General features: G+C 37.6%; 1 protein-coding gene across 2 annotated transcripts in view; it reads right to left on the bottom strand.

Annotated features, from left to right (window-relative positions):
* Positions 1-2,843: 2,843 nt before the first annotated feature.
* The window catches only part of LOC121871525 (biotin--protein ligase-like), a 59,400-nt gene continuing 44,412 nt past the window's right edge, over positions 2,844-17,831 (bottom strand). For both annotated transcript variants that reach the window (XM_042373945.1, XM_042373946.1), the window contains 3 exons: positions 17,595-17,808; positions 5,863-6,174; positions 2,844-5,665 (listed from right to left, as the gene is read on the bottom strand). In XM_042373945.1, coding sequence (XP_042229879.1) covers positions 5,997-6,174; positions 17,595-17,808 — 392 coding nt within the window. In that variant the 3' untranslated portion in view covers positions 2,844-5,665; positions 5,863-5,996. The remainder of the gene's footprint in view (positions 5,666-5,862; positions 6,175-17,594; positions 17,809-17,831) is intronic.

Genomic DNA, 17,831 nt, shown 5'->3' with positions numbered 1-17,831 from the left:
TATATCACTTCTGATTCAAAAAATAACCGTCCACCTTTTTGATATACGGGTAAATGGAAGAAAAACCTGTTTAACAATAGGTGCAGCTGATAGTAAACAATCAAAGGCTTCATTACCTTAGGCAGCAAATATATATACAGTATACTGTATACTGTATACCACAGTATATATTACCTGTGGAAAAAATAATTCCTCTTCAAGACAGACCATTGCAGTGGAAGTGTATTTTTTTTTATATGTACAGAAATTTTCACTATACTGTACTGTACAGTATTACCTTATAATTTACATTGCAATGAGTTTCTCAGGGACACAAGTTCCTTGAATACTGTAAAGTTATCAGGTTTTCAACCAACTATTAAAGGATATTGACATATTGTCACACCCAAAACCTTAGTAAAATATCAATACAGTACTTGGTTGCTACAAAATTCACATCATGGCACGAGTTGATTTTTTTTTTAATTTTGTTAAAAAATTTTCTGGTTAATTGGGAGAAACAAGGATAGCATAACTTTATATTACTTTTAACACTATCACCATTGGGACATCATACAGAATATGCACTTCCATGAGGCACTGTTCAAAATACAGGTTGTGCTTTGATTTAATGGCAACCCATTTAATGGAAGCTCACATTTCACAGTAAAATTTGAAAAAAAAAAAAAAAATTATATATATATATATATATATATATATATATATATATATATATATATATATATATATATATATATATATATATATATATATATATATATATATATATATATATATATATATATATATATATATATATATATATATATATATATATATATATATATACACTGTATATATATATTTAATGGCATTTACCGGCATATGCCACAAAACTGAAATTGGCGGCCAAGACTGTGAGCTTCTGCGCAACGCTTCACTTTCACTGGCCCTGCGGTCATGTTTATGTTTATCCCAGCAGACTGCCACTGCTGCCGCTTGTTTTGAAGCCAAGTATCATATGAACCATGGCTCCTATGCGGCCTTCAAGCTTGCCAGTTAGTGTTAAGGGGAAGAAGAAAAGAAAATCATTGACTATATCCCTGTATCACAAAAAGTGTAACTTCTTCAGAAATTGTGTGAACTATACAGTGTTGAGAGCTCAATTGTGTATGGCATTAAAAAGCAAAAGGAAAAATTTATGAAGTATTATGCAGAGTGACACTCAGAAAGGAATAACAATGCATAAGCATGTGAAACAGGGAATGAGTGAAGATCTTGAAAAATGTCTGATGCAGTGGCTTTGTCATCGTAGGAACGACGGTGTTAAACTTTCAGGCTAAATTGTTATTCAGCATGCCAAGAAGTTCCACAAGGAACTTAATTTGCAACATGAGTGCATATATTCATTTGGATTGATTAATTAATTACCAAAATATATGTACATATACTGGTTTAATGGCATGTCTGTGATTTATGCTTCAATTTAACAGTAAATTTGATTTAACAGCAAGGGTCTGGTCTCAAGCTTGCCCTTAAATCAAATCACAACCTGTAATAACAAATACTGTACAGTACTGTACTAGTTATGCTATTATGAGGATCTTTATACAGCATTTCTTTTCCGAATGATCTTTCCTTGTAAAATAGATTTGAATCCGCAACAACCTAAGTCTTAGGCTGAAGTTACCAACCATTACTCTACAGTCAAAGAAATTTGTTTGTCACTCTGCTGTCTTGCCACCACCTAAGCTTTTACAGTGTCTTCAGTCAGTTTCTCCTCCTCCAGGTACACTAATCTTTGGAACCCCTTTGAACTTTTACTCATGTCTTTTCAACCTGGATGTACATTTTCCAACTATTATATATGAAATAGTTTTGAAGTAACTGTCAACAGAGAGGAAACAATAATCATCGATTGTAATACCAGAGGATGATTCACAAGCTCAAATCAATTTGTATGTATAACAAAATCCCAGTAAGTCAACATTTGATATTTTAGGAATACTGTACCAGTAATTTAGCCATGTAGTATTTGCCAAATTCAAACCATTTTTGACCTATTGGGTTTAATCTGAGACATAAGCCAATACTGTATTCCAAAGTTGGTCACGAGTGTCATTTGATTATTTATATCTTGATATGGAAACCATCTGAAATCTGATTTGGTCAGAGATTAATATAATTTTTTCCAAATGTTATCAAGTTAGTCCACTGATTACACCCATACAGTACATATGTTAGGCAGGAACAACTTAAAAGAGAAGAAAGGAACTTTTAAAAAGAATGTACTAACAACAAACCGCAGCAGTAATCCTAAGAAAGTTAGAAACATCATCTTCCGGAACTTATGTTCTTGATAGCTTGTTTGTATTAAGTGCATTTTTGTCAATTGTCTACATCCATAAGTCACTTACAACAGGTGCTAAATGTATTAGTAATAGGAGTGTTCACTATTTTGTAATGTCACCACTAAATTTCACAATACGTAGTGCATACTTTAACTGGAGGTGTTATTTCGTTACAAATCAAGTGGGCAATGATAATATAATGAGGAGATATACAGTGAAAGTGTGTATGCTGTATTACCCCTAACAATTACACTTCAGTGTTGAAGATGTAGATGACACACCTTTACACTGCCCTTTGTGTTCATTTCTGATTCATCACAGATGATCCGTTTCACAACTCATTACTAAAGATTTTTTTTTATGAAATTTAACATACATAACACACACTTACTGTATGATATTTTTTGAGATCATGGAAACTAGGAATGCTGAATGGTAAAGGGTTTGTCTTATGTTAAATCCAAGCATGGAAAACTAAAAAATAACAAAGTACTGTAGATAAGATACATGTTCTTGTCTTAGGAGAGAATCACACAAAGCAAATTTTAATTCAAAATCATTTGGTTGCATCATATTTTTATTACTGTACTGGCTGTAATTAAAAAAAAGGGGGGGGGGGCTTACCTGTTTACGGCCACCTTAGTACTGCCAGAAAGTAAAAAATCAATATCTAGAGATTAATTTGTCCCAAGTGACATGTAGCAAATTTAACTCTTTGGATTTCCAACTTATGAGAAAACAGTTTGATCTGAAAGCCAGGCACAGATGAAGGAGCATTGCTGCTTAAGATGAGCACATACTAATCACTGTACCATGTGTAATTCTCCATTGAGCTAACCCATCTCACCTTGGGTTGCCTCCCAATAGATCCATATGGTATAGGAGACAGCACTAAGGAAATTTGATTTAACCTTTTTCATTTGCATGAAAAATATACACAACATTTTAGGAATATTAAAGTGTTTAAAGTCTACTTTTGTTGCTTTCAAGAAAGACCTCACAACATGTCACTAATACTACAGTATTGCTCCTTGATGTTAAAATATTGTATACACTATTTTGGCATTAAGAGTACAATTTTCTAATAACAAATGGTAGTTACAATGAAAGGAAGAAAAGCATTTCGCAAGAAGGGAACTTTCTTACCTTATAGCATAATATATGAGATGGGGGTTCTTTCTCCCAAACTCTGGGAAATACTGTATGCAATGTAATCCTTTGGGAACGATGATTTAAACCCTTTAACGACGATGATTTAACCCTTTGACGACGATGATTTAACCCTTTGGTGACGATGATTTAACCCTTTGACGAAGATGTTTAACCCTTCAGGACTATTTTACATGCTGAGATTGCATGGAAGTGTATCAAAGTACTGTATGCTGAAACTTTTCAAAATAATGCCTAGTACACAGTAACACTGAGAGATCTAAGACATAATACCCCTGAACCTCTTTTACAAGGATATCAACTGTAATGCGCACAATGAATAAAGTCATTTTAAATTTTCTATCCAATATATATTTTTGCTCAAAACAACATCCACCTTACTGGTGAAATCATCAAGTAAGACAAACATAATCAATTTCAGTATGTGTGTGAAGATGAATAATTGTCCGAGAAAAAATTTAAAGAAGAAAGAAAGATGCGAGTACAAGCCAGGAATTGTAGGTAATGTATGTTTACGAGCAAAAATAAAGGCTTTTTGCAAGATTTTCACTTGTGACATTTCAAAATAGAAAGTTGGCATTAATATTAAATCAATACAGATGGTTAGTTATGTTGTTAATTTACTTTTATAGAACATATTCTTAAGGATCTAAACAAACACTATGCACCATTACCAAAGAAGCTATTTCCACTGTTCAGTAAGGTACCGCTATTCAGTAATGTACCCTTAAGTCATGGCAGTTTTTAAAAATCATTTCATTATTGCTCTACAAAGACATATACAGTACAGTACAGTAACGGCAACATTTTTCCTTCCACCTATTTTTTAATCCCAAATAACTGTTCCCACTCCCACTCTTTACTGTAGTTAAAGGTTTATCACCACATTATTTTTCAAACAGCACTGCCACCTAACACCAGTTAAAATGAATACAGTACATACAAAAATTGGCTTCACCGATTTTGACAACAGGGAAGAAACAAACATATTCATCCCAACATTTAAGAAAACATTGTCTCCCACAATTAGATGTGGGAGAAAATCAGACACGAAGGAAAACTATAACACTTGAGGTTTGTGGAAGATAACAAGTATTGGGTAGTTGCCACAACAAATTCAAGGCACTGAAGAATATATACCTCGGTACATACTGAAGGATTATGAGAAGTCAATGGACTTAATGCAGTACATAATTACAAAATCATTTGGCAAGCAGGAATATTAAAAAAAAAACTACTCTGCAAAATCCTGGAATGAACACTTGCAATGAGAAAATTGAAGGTTTAAAATGCACAATTCAATGGATGCCTTGGAAATTTTAATGGATGTGGAAATCTGACTCTTTTTAGTAGAGGGTTCTATGGAATCATGGCCATGCAGACATTATGAACAGAAAAACAGATATAGTGAGAGAATATCATATGTTGGTAAGAGAATGATAATACACACTTAACTAGGCAACATAATAATGAGATGGTTGTATGATGAGCTGACAATGGAGTGATTTATACAATGCTTAATCTCATTTCAGAAACACTTGCGATTATTTTGTTAAACTTTTAGAAGACAAACAGCTCTCTTTTATCTTTCCCTATTTTTGATTATAGACAGGATCCTTAGTCAACTTATTTACAACATAATACAATCTTCATCTTATCTCAAAAATATATGCACAAACCATGATAAACTCTGTAACTGCCAAAATACTTCCAACAACTTATGGTCCTAACGTCATCTTGCAACTTGTACAATCATCAAGGTCAATGATCAAAACCCATATGAATGTACTGTGATTCAGTTGACCTATAAATCTAAATCATTTGGAATCATCTGTGATTTTTTTTTTTTTACATTTTTGCTCAACTGGCAGAACCAATTTCTCACCTATTGTCTGCCAACATTGAACTTCCTAAAAACTGGCTGCTACATAAACATGAGGCTTGGTGTAGCTGTACCCTCCTGTAGTCTTCCTCAAGTTTATTCAAGGGGTTTTGATCCTATATTTCTCAACATACTGTTACTTGTAAATAAAAAATACGTGCTAAAGCCAGCAGAGCCTGAGGCCATCACCAGTTGCTTGTTTATAAGTACAAACTTCAAAATAGTACCTTTTTTTTCTCTACAAAATTTGGTGTAACCTGCAGCTACACATTTCTTTCAAGCACTGAAAAAGAAAATTATTTTTTTTTTTTTTACATTTTCAAACATTACATTGTGTGTTTGAGGTTATCTGCACCAATATCAATATTTTACAACAAATCTTAATAATGATTTTTAAACTGTAAACTCTATCTATATTATCAGTCTATTAACTGTTAGTGCACAACTCAAAACTCATTTTCTATTTAGACATTTACTTACCTGGTGCTACTGCCTGTTTTACACTGCTTAATATTCGGACTGCTGATATCACATACACTAGCATTCAGTGATATCCAAAACAATTTATGACAAACTGTTGCCAAATAATCCTCTTCTCAGGCTCAAAAAGTAGCTTAATGTAGCTTGGAATAGATGAGTCCATCCATCATATTGAATGAGTTGCCATCGGGCTGGAGGGTAATGATTGTACCTGATACCAGCTGTGCTTCTAAGAATCCATAGTTGTCCACTCCAATGATCACGGCAGATTCTGTCCGTCGATGTTCATTCTGAACAGTTACTGTTGCATTACTGGAATTTAAAGTCTAATTATTGACAGTACAGTATATACAAATTTAAATTTAATACAGGGTAGTGGCTTCTAGCTGAAGAATATTGTGGTTGTACAATTAAATAATTTTGTATTAAATAAACATTATTGTACTTGGTGCAGGTCACCCTAGTTTTTACAACATTCAGATTAACTCTTCACTACCCAAAATTTGTTTATGACAAGCTAATTATGCATGAACACTGCAGCACATCAGGCTATTCATCTTTCCCACATATATATTGCATCAAGAGAAAACATCTTGCATTTCTGTTGGGACTTGGGTTTCTTGTATATAAACATTTATATTACTCACTGACTTTTATCTTTTCAAAATTTCCTTCCAGTTCAAGTATAAAACTCCTGAGGAAGCAAAAGACAATGTCAACACTAAAAACAAAATTAGAGATACAGGTTGTACCTCTCTAGTCCGGCAACCTCGGGGCCTGACCGGTGCCGGACCATGGAAATTCACCCTTTTCCTGGATAGATAGTGACTTGTGCTTATGCTTAGAAGCACTAGCACCACTTTCTCTGCATCATGGTCTCTTTGAAGATATATTGAAGGGTTAAATGTCGTATAGTAGCTTCTCAAATTTCGCGAGTTTTTAATTTTTAACGTATTTTATTGGAACACACAAAAAATAAATAAATAAATAAATAAAAATTTTGACGGCGGAAAATTGAATTTCGACGGGTTTGAACGGCCCGCCAACGTGCAGACGACGTGCATAATCGTGTAAACAGCGTCATTTCTCTTATGTACAAAAGATTCATTATCGTTTATTACTGAATGTCTTTTTTATTGAATTAATGTTTATGTGTGCAAAATGAGCAATACAATTCATTAATAATACGTAGAATATTAAAACACACGAGGAAATGACACAGCATTGTTTTCGTTGATTACAAAACCAGTGACTGACTGGTTCTACATATAAAACTGAAGAAAATAAGACCTTGGTTGTAGCTGTAGTAAAATTAATATGGTTGTTTTAAGTAATGTTATTTAATGTTAATAAATGGAACAATAGAAGTAGCTAACGATAATGGTAAAGAAAAAGAGAGATCGCGTATGTAAGTGCGCACACGTGAAAACATATCGTCATTACTTTACATAAGAATATGAAAGCAACACTTATTTACTGTTCATATATATTTTAATTAATGTTTCTGAATTTGTTTTTATTGAATTAATGTTTGTGTGTGCAAAATAAACAATACAATTTATTAATAATACGTGGAATATTAGAGGAGACGAGACGGCTGCCGGCATTGTTTATGTTAAAGCTTACAAAACCAGTAACTGATTGGTTCTACATATAAAACTGAAGAAAATAAGACCCTGATTGTAGCTGTAGTAATGTAAAAAAATTAATATGGTTGTTTGAAGTACCTGTAATGTTATTTAATGTTAATAAATGGAACAATATAAGAAGCTAACCATTAAGGTAAAAAAAAAAAAGTGAGTGCGCGTATGTAAGTGCGCACATGTGAAAACATATCGTCATTACTCTACATAAGAATATGAAAACAACACTTATTTACTGCTCATATATATTGAAGGGTTAAATGTTGTACTCTGTATAGACAAGCAGAGAGAGAGAGAGAGCAGCCGAACTGCCGTCTGTAAACAACCCTTAATTTCCTGCGGCTTTGTTTTTTTTTTTTTTTAAGGGGAGTAGCCCACCCGGGCATAGGTCACTGACCCACATTGGGGCCTGAGGGGCAAAAATTTAATACTCCTGTAATAATAATATAATTCAGATAAGTAAAAAAAAAGCTGCCAATCTACCTATTGGACAAACTAAAATAGTTCCGGACCACGGGAGTTTCCGGACCACAGAATGCTGGACTAGAGAGGTACAACCTGTACTGAAAAGTCTTGAAAATGGTTAAACAGCTACAGGGCTTGGCAGGGCACACCAAGTGAATGAGTCAAGCATACCGGGTATGTGCTATCAAGAGGATTGCACACAAAACTTGAAGTGCTGTTAAATAGTCTACTACTGTTTCAGACAAGACTGAAGAACCCTGTGCTAGAAAATTTGGAAAAAAATTTAATTGGATTAAGATCATAATTTCATGGTATGTGTAGGCTTTGCCACTGTTTAAGAAAAGTGCTATAGCTGTACAACCATCTAAGACAGGAACAAAGTGAATCTTTAACTGTTCGACTTCTATTAACAAATAAGGGTTGGCTTGACAAGTTTAAAGATTATCAAGCTCTACATGGAATAAAGTTAACAAGTGCAGAAAAAAAACCAGTATAATGGAGAGCATACTCATTTATAAAGCTGATTAAAATAATTTTTGTATGAATCTAATTCAGAAATTTCTTTAAGGCAAAAAATAATAATATTAATAATAAATTAATCAGTAATTCTATGCCCAGATATCCCCTACCCTCATAAGAAATACGGGGGCTGTTAGTTGCCAGGTGGCAAAGAAAGGTGAGCGGTGCAGTACACGTTCATTTCTTGGTTGGTTGTTTTGCCACGTGTCCATACAGGTAAGTGCTCTGTGCTCACCACTCATGATCTCGGTGTTTGTGTTTTGTTATAGTTAAGTAAGTTGTATGCATAATGCCCATCATGATCTACATGCAAGAGATAATGTTTCATAATATTCTTGCAAATTAATCAACAGATAAATGAATGTTGTTTGATAAGCATAATGTTCACAAAATAAAGGGACAGTACACCTACTGCACAGATATTTCGTTGTTTTTCAGGTGATGCCATACTGTTAATATCATGAGCAAACGCCTTACACCATGACTAAGCGGGGTTGCTTATAAGCACCTTCACAAGTCTCATGAACAAGAAAAACAGAAAGGCAAAGCTGCATTGCAAAAGTTTGTGAAGTGTTCACATCAAGAACCAGAAACTGGGGAGGTCTCATCCCACACTAAAGAACCAGAAAGACGTGATGTATCATAACAGATTACCGACTCAACCATTGCCTGAATAAAATCAATAATTTTTACATTCCTTTGTTGCAGCTATACAATCAAGCATCTGATGTACAGTCCTATACAGTTGATATCTTCCATGATGTGGGAACTTGTCCACACCTTATGCTTCGACTTATCAGAAACAATCTGGTGATGAAAGGCCTCTAATTGTTCAAAACAGACATGGGTCTTTTCCAAATATTGAAGAGAACTGTAGCATATCTAGTGAGTGTTTTTCAGAAAATTGGAAAATGGCAAGAAACTACTATGAAACTGGTTGCTTTATTTTCCTTCACAGGATAGCCTGTACTGTTTTTGCTGTTGCCTTTTCAACTCAGACAGTAGGGTTTTTTCCAAGAAGAAAGGATTTAACAAGTGGAGAAAGTTAAACCCTCAAATCTCTGAGCATGAAAAGAGTCTAGGTCACAAGGAGGCATCCATGTAGTGGGAAGAGATGCATATTTGCTTGCAAAGAGGAGCAACAATAGACCACAACATGCAACATCAGCTTTAAAGTGGCAGGCCATTCTCAGACATATTATTGCTGGAATCATGTAGCTACCTAGTGGCAAAATCTTGCTCTTCGAGGACATAAAGAAAGTCTTACCCAAAGCCACTAATAACCCTAGTAATTTCCTGGTACTGATACAACTACCTGTACTTGGGATATACTGTACAATCAGGTAATGAGGGAACATTTTACCACCTTCCAAACTACTCACCCATAAATCAAAATGAATTCCTACAACTCCTGGGCAGCCGAGTGAAGTCAGACCTCATCAAGAAGATCCAAACAGCAAAATTCTATGCCCTCATCTTGGACAGTACACCAGATCAATTACACACTGATCAGAATTGTTTCTTGATTTCATTGAGTTGGAAGGCAAGACAACTGGTACTGCAAGAAGATGACCTTGATGTCATGAATCCTCGGGGTCAGGGGCATCACAAGGCTGCAACTATGGTTGGGATTCACAGTGCAGTACAAAGATGAATCACGATATAATTCTGAAGGCAAATTTCATTCCCTGTACCAATCATTCACTGAATTTGGCTGGAGTTTACGCTGCTGCCACTACAGTGAATGCCATGACTTTCTTCTGGACCGTCAAGCAATGTATATGTTTTTCTCCATTTCAACTTCCAGATGAAGCATCTTCCAGCAGTTTGCCCAGGGGAGGATTGTAAAGCAAGTTTGTGAAACAAGATGAAGCTCCAAGCATGATGCCATTGATGCTGTTTGGTCCTATCTAAATGAAATATTTGAAGCTTTCGAGAAGCTACGTGATGATAATAGAGAGACACGGGACATATGATCAAATCCAGCTACTGTATTATGTTGAACAACATGATGACCTACAATTTTGCTGCATACCTATTCTTCTGGAAGCCAGTTCTACCAGAAATTAATGACAATCAGAAAGTGCTCCAGACAGCTGGACTTGGACTAGATGCCACTATTATCAGTTAGCATCCCTTCTTTTATTTTTATAAAATGAAAGGGACAACATAGTAAAGGAAGCAAAGGCAAAGACCAAGGCCACCAACTTCTGCAAACAAATGGGAACCTCCACAGACAGGCAAATATGGAATAAAAAATGCCTGGAGAAGAATCCACAGGAAGAGATTAAATGTGAGCATTGTGAAATATTGGATTGGCTACATAAGGAAATAACCCTTGGCAGCAACCAGATGACTGACATGAACATGAACCAGTCAAACAACGGTGTTACTGGCATGAAAATTCTTCATCTGACATCATTGCTAGTGAGCTATAGAAAGAAATTTGTCATCTACGAAGACACACCAGAATGTATGAGGACACAACAGGAAAGGAAATGGTGGATTGGAAGGCCTATAATACCCTACAGTACTGCACTATATGTTATTCAGTGGGGACTTGAGGAATCTTTCTCCAACCCTCACATCATACACCCTCACCTCACAAATTCGTGCTAATTGGTATCCCACCATGACCAAATTTCCGAAAGTCACGGATTAGCAGAATAAGCATCAAAGATATAAAAAAAACTTATGTGCAACATAAATCTTTACTGCTTCATATGCATTAAAAATAAAAGGAAAATAAACTAAAAAGCTAAATCCAATTGTGCAACATAAATATTTATTGTTTCATACTTATACTTATCCCCCCATATTTGCAAACTCCATATTTATGAATTCACTTATTCACAAAAAATAAATAGTGACCCTTTATTCATTTTTCATGATTGAAATTCAGCTATGTTAGGCTGTTGGAATTTTTTTGACCGGCCATCGGCAGATGTGCATCTCCTGCACATACTCCATGGTTAGTCAGTTTTCTCGCAAGTGCTGCACCATCTTCCCCCTCTCATTCCACCCTAGTACATGGATGTGAGAAGGAAGGGTGCTGTAGCACCCCAATGTTTTGGGTATAAAGTGCTATACATTGCACCACAGAGTATCTAGGGCACCAAAATTAATATCGAGCACTCCTTGGTAAAAGTTGGCTCCTGTGGTACTGACTCAGTAACACCCAACAACCTCCCCCATTCATGTCAGGCCACTGTAGGCAGAGCGTCTTTACTTTTATGGTAAATCCAACATCATAGACTTTATTTAATCTAAAGTGCATTTTCTATTAACCAAATTTCAACTGTCTGAATCTTTCAGTATCCAAACTTTGTCCCCTTTGGTCCTGTTCAGTAAAAATTCTAATTTAGTCCAACAAGCTGAATGCAATTGAATTCATTCATTTGCATGTCTGCCACCAGTAGCGCTATAACCACTTTGTAAAAAAAAAAAAGATTGCTATGATAAACAATAAAATTTATACATAATATATCATAAAATTCAATAGCACATATTTTATGTAAAAAAAATAGCTCCTTCGACACTCAAACCATACTCTTGGTGATGTGACACAGTTCAGCCAGGCAGTCAACCAGCTGACTCTGAGATGTATGTATGTATGCATGTATGTATGTATGTATGTATGTATGTATGTATGTACAGTGGTCCCTCGGTTAACGAATGGTTCGATTAACAAAATTTACGTTAACGAATTACCTCCTATAAGGATCTTCAATTCGGTTAACGAACAAAACTTCGATTAACGAAATCCTTACGACAAACACGTTTTGTTGTGAGCATCAGCTGATCAGCTGATGGGCTAGTCTGCCAATTCAGTAAACTGTTCTAAGTTTACATTCGTTTCCAGTGGAGTAAATATCAAGAAAGTTGTGCTCTTTAATATTTTTGCATTTTTTATATTAAAATTATTACGGTAGTCATTTTAACAAGTTTCTCCTGATCCTCTACAATGCGTCATCATACCCACCTATGATGAATAAGTGGATTGGCAATGTCAGTGTGATGTTTCTGCTCCCCAACACCACCTCACTCATCCAGCCGATGGATCAGGGCATTATCGTAACCTTCAAAGCCTACTAATTGAGGTTGATGAAGCAGCAATTTGGAAGGTCACGCAAAGCTACATGAATGCTGTGTGGAGGAAAGGGTGACCTGAGTGTGTGCACGACTTAAGCGGCTTCACAGATATTGTAGCCATACACCGTGACATCGCCAGCATCTCCCAGGAGGTCAACGAAGAGAATGTGGCTGAGGTCTTGGAGAGCTACTCTGAAGAGCTCAGCACAGAGAACCTGCTGCTCCTGGAACAGGAGCAGAGAATGGAGGAGTCAACAGATAAGGAGGAAAACCCTGCACCCATGACGCTGACTCTGAAGGTGTTGAGCACTGCCATGAAGCTCCTTGCTGAGAATTAATCCAACATCAACAGGAGTACATCTGTGAGGGCAGTGGTGGAGAAGGGCATGCTCTGCTACAAGGAGTCATCTCCAAATGGCACTGTCGCAGTAGTAGTATCCCTATTTTTTAATGAATGGGTATTGGTCTTCTAACAATGGACGTAATTGGTGGATAGGGATGCTATAGGTCATATAGGTTGGCTGTTTGGAGACACGGGTTACCACAGGGGGGTGTAGTAACACATTTCTGCAACTGTACAGCAAGAGGTGTTGATGGTACAGCAGTAACGCACGAAATTCTCACCAATATGTCAAGGATTCAAGCCTCGGCCCGGACACACGTGAGAAGGGTGTTATCCAGTATGACCCTCACTACCAAACACCACATGTTTCCTGGTCCCTGGTTTCCTCCTGTACCAACACTGGATAGAGCAGCCAAATGGTTAGCTTTACAAAAACAAGTTTTTCATTTTTGACATGGTTATCCCTCAATGTTAAAAACTTAATGGATGAATAAAACATGAAACAAAATGAACTATCTATAATACAATTTTATGGAATACGCAACACATCTGTCAACACAAAGCCTAATTTGAAAATTAAAAATAATTATGCATTAGAATTAGATAACATTATAAATTTATTTTAATAAATTTCAATCAATAAGCCATGCATTTGCTTACAATATACAGTAATACCTCGATTTACGCGGTCACTTGAGCCCGCGGAGGTCCGCGTAAAACGTGAAACGCGTAAATGGAATAACAGAACATATGGGATTAATTAAAATAGAGACTGGGCCAACTCCCAATCTCAACTTTATTCGACACTACATCTTAATTTTATGATGGTATGCACACACAATTAATATTTAAGAGAAATACAGTCACCAGCATAATGTCCATTAAAATAACGGACTCAACTCCCCTCCCCCCCCCCTCTCTTCCCACGATCGCTGGCTCCTCCCTCTCTGAGAAATGTTTGGGTGAAAACACTAGATTTTAAGGTATCGTAATAAATAATACCTCAGACTAAAGTTAGGATAATATAAATGACATTGCTGGATTCCTTGCAAGACCAGGAATATTTTGAATATACACGTCATATATTTAGCACAAAAGATAACATATTTGCTCTGTGTAAACAAAATTCTTACATTAGATCTAAAATTTGTATGTCTAATGCAAAATCCATGATGTTTATATTCAAAATGATTATCATATTGCAAGAATTCCAGCAATGTAAATTATATTCTGGCCGGGTAATTTGTATGAATTTTATGAGCTAAAACAAATATCTTCAGTAAATAAAAAAAATATACTTCACCCAGACACTATCTGTCAATCAAAATACCCCACCTTCGGCTCCCCCCACCTCTTCCCACGCTCGCTGGGTCCCTCCCTCCCTCCCTCCCCCCTACCCCCACCTTCCCTCCCTACCAGAGAAATGTTTGGGTTAAAACAGTATATTTACATTTTTAGTAATAAATAATACCTCAGACTAAAGTTAGGATAATATAATTGACATTGCTGGATTCCTTGCAAGACCAGGAATATTTTGAATATACACGTCATATATTTTGTACAAAAGATAACATATTTGTTCTGTGTAAACAAAATTCTTACATTAGATCTAAAATTTGTATGTCTACGTGTAAAGCGAGAAACGCGTAAAGTGAACAACATAACATATGGGATTAATTGAAATAGAGACCGGCCGACCCCCAAACTCCACTCTTTCCCCACACAATACGTACGTTTTAGTAAAAATAACATCTTAACTTTATGATGGTATGCACACACACACATAATATAGAAGAGAACAATCAATAAAAGAATAATATACTGTAGGTTAGGTTAGAAAAAACAAGGTTAGGTTTAACACTTACGTTAGTACAAGAGATGAGTCGGCGTACGGGAATGGAGGCTGGTTCCGAGGCAGAGGGCAGGCTACTGGCCCTCAGGTGAGTCATCATCACTGTCATCCACACTTATCAGTGCCTCCCTGACAAATCCCTCAAAGTCACCATCACTGTCTCTGTCTCTGTCACTATCACTGGCTTGGGCTGGCTGTGGGTTCACGCGAAGAACTCGGTAATGCTTTATTGACGGCTGGTGTTGATGTTGTCGTGATACATCTTGATGTAGGGTGCCATAGTCTGCAACAGCTGGGTAGTGAAGACTTCATACCAGCTATCGTCAGGGTCGTCGGAAAGGAGGAGCTTGAGTTTCTCAACACACTCGATGGCACCCCTTACATTGCTATGCGATAACTTGCGTTCTTCTTGGGATGACGCACCACCTGCCTCTTCACTGACGTCATCATCATCTAACATCTCGTCGGCAGTCACATCAGCATCCCTTATCACCTCCATAATGTCGTCGTTGGTGGTCTCGGAGAAGCCTGCAGCTGTAACACTCTGCGCAGCTTCTCTGGCAAGGTCCACTGCTACTGCAACAGTCTGAACATCACCAGTCACAGATTGACTCTGCCTCCCACCTGGAATACCGTGCAACACATGTCTCCATGCATGACGAACCGTTGCTACAGACAGCTGATCCCATGCCTCCACCAAGAAGTCCACAGCTTTCTTGACGTTGAATTTTCTCCAAAAATGTTTCACAAGTACTTCTTGCTCTGCCAACTGTTGTTCCTCGTTGTCTTCGCTCTTGCTATTGGTGTCACCCAGGTTACGCAACTCATCCTTGGTGTTGGTATGGTCGTTCAGGAGCTTAAACTTCTTTGCAGAGAATGTTGCATTCACATTACAGATCAATTCTTGGTCCATGGGCTGTATTAATGACGTAGTGTTGGGAGGAAGGAAGACCACTTTTACGTTGGGGTGAAGCTCCAACAGCAGGGGCGAGTGTCCTGGTGCGTTGTCAAGCAGCAACAAAATCTTGGATGGAACATTCTGTTGCTCACAGAATTTCTTCACGTCGGGAACGAAACGGTCATCAAACCAGGAGAGGGACAGAGTAGAGAACATCCACGCCTTACGTGCGGTCAGCCAGTGGACATTTAGCTTGTCCATGCTCTTGTAGGCGTGCGGCTTGCGTGCTGTGTGGATCACCGATAACTTGAGCTTACAGGTAGCGGAGGCATTGGTGGTAAACAGGACGGTGATGCGCTCCTTCTGCAACTTCCGGCCCCGACACTTGCTGGCATTCTTCACAACGAAGGTCTTGGAAGGTAGCTTTTTCCAAAAAAGACCAGATTCGTCCATGTTAAACACCTGGTCGTCGGTGTACTGTCCTTCCTCCATAATCTCACGTAAAAACGGAGGAAAATCCCTAGCCGCAACACAGTCAGCACTAGCTTCTTCACCACCAATATTAATGTTGGTGATCTTGTTCATCTTCTTAAACCTCTGTAACCACCCAGAGGAAGCATTAAAGGGTTTGGGCTCTGCAATTCCCATCTTACGTGACACTGCAGCATACAGATCACGTGCGTACTCCTTAACTGAGCGTGTGTCCACCGCCATGTTCCGTCGCGCCTGATGAATCAAGTAGCTCACAAGTAAATTCTCCGTCTTGAGAAGCACCTGGTTGTGGCAATACTTGATCATAGTAGCACCTGTAGACTTTGTGATGTTCATGTGCTCCTTTATCTTGGCTGCATCCTTCTTGATCGTCCGGATCGTAGATTCGTTAACCTGTCTTGTTCCTTTTTCCAACTCTTGGATGATCTTGTATTTAATTTCGTAGCTTAGGGAACGTCGTATCTTCTTTGGCTTAGGGTGGCTGGGTCCAGGTAATGCAAGGTTTCTTTGTGGTGATGGTGGGCCGGTGGAAGCCATTCTTATGGAACAATAGATACCGATATATACGATATATACGGTGTAGCCTGAAGGGGTGTAACCGGCGTGGGTAGGTCAAGGGGCTTGAACGCTCCCACAGCAGGGCACGTCATATTACATTAAACCAATCACAGCTAGCGGAGGAGGGAGGTTAGGACGCCTGGCCCAATTACAGTCTGATACGTCATATGACGTCACAGATAACGCAACAAAGACATACACTGCGCAACCTACTCGCGCCGCTTACCCAACATGGCGGGAGAGGGCAGGCAGGAGAGGGCGGGAGAGATGGCGGGAGGTTTGAATCCAAAAATGGTGTGGAGCGAGATGACTGCCAGCCGCTCTCCGCGTAAAAGAGTACACGCACCGCATAAAGTGAGCATTCCGCGTTCGGCAGGGTACCGCTTAAACATGGAAACGTGTAAAAAAACGCGTAAAGCAGGGTAATTTATATATATATGGCAACAGCACAAATTCTCCTTAGAATATCCAGGAAATACATATGAACATCATCAGCTGCTACTGAGCAATAAATTAAAGACTAACTGAAAATATAAATGACTGATACATGCAGTACACAGCATGCCTAATAATTTTATCAAGAGAGCTTCTCAGTGTAACCCCTTGATGTAGCTATAGCTGTGATGGGGCGGCACTACTGGCTGGGTGACAATATTAGGCCAAAGTTATAACAAATCGGGCAAGCCACGAAACAACGCTTTTGCAATCATGGACATCTACAAAGAAGCAACGTTACAGTGAAACAACGTTGTCTGGGACAATGTTCTATACTGTATGTATATAACTTACTTCGCGTAAGGAAAAATCAATTTACCTTTTTAGGAATGTAACCTTTTTATAAATTAGGGATCTTAAGCGAGCATTTCTCACCTGTGCAGCCAGTACTTGTAATAGATGTGTTGAACAGCTCCAGGACCCTTAGCTTGGAAAGTTTCAATAAGCTCTTCAATAGAATTAAACACCCTGGCCAAAAACGTTTCTCGGTCAAGTTCACAGAGAGACGATTTGTACTCCTTGTTATGTTGCCGGACAGCATCATTTATGCAGTAAGTGGGGTTACTGTTTGACAAGTTCACTCCACATCCTGAAACGATATCTCTTAAAAAT

The sequence above is a fragment of the Homarus americanus genome, unplaced genomic scaffold, assembly GCF_018991925.1.
Source record: "Homarus americanus isolate GMGI-L3 unplaced genomic scaffold, GMGI_Hamer_2.0 scaffold45698, whole genome shotgun sequence".
NCBI lineage: Eukaryota > Metazoa > Arthropoda > Malacostraca > Decapoda > Nephropidae > Homarus > Homarus americanus.
The sequence above is the reverse complement of the archived record's forward strand: the minus strand, read 5'-3'. Positions and strand labels throughout refer to the sequence as shown.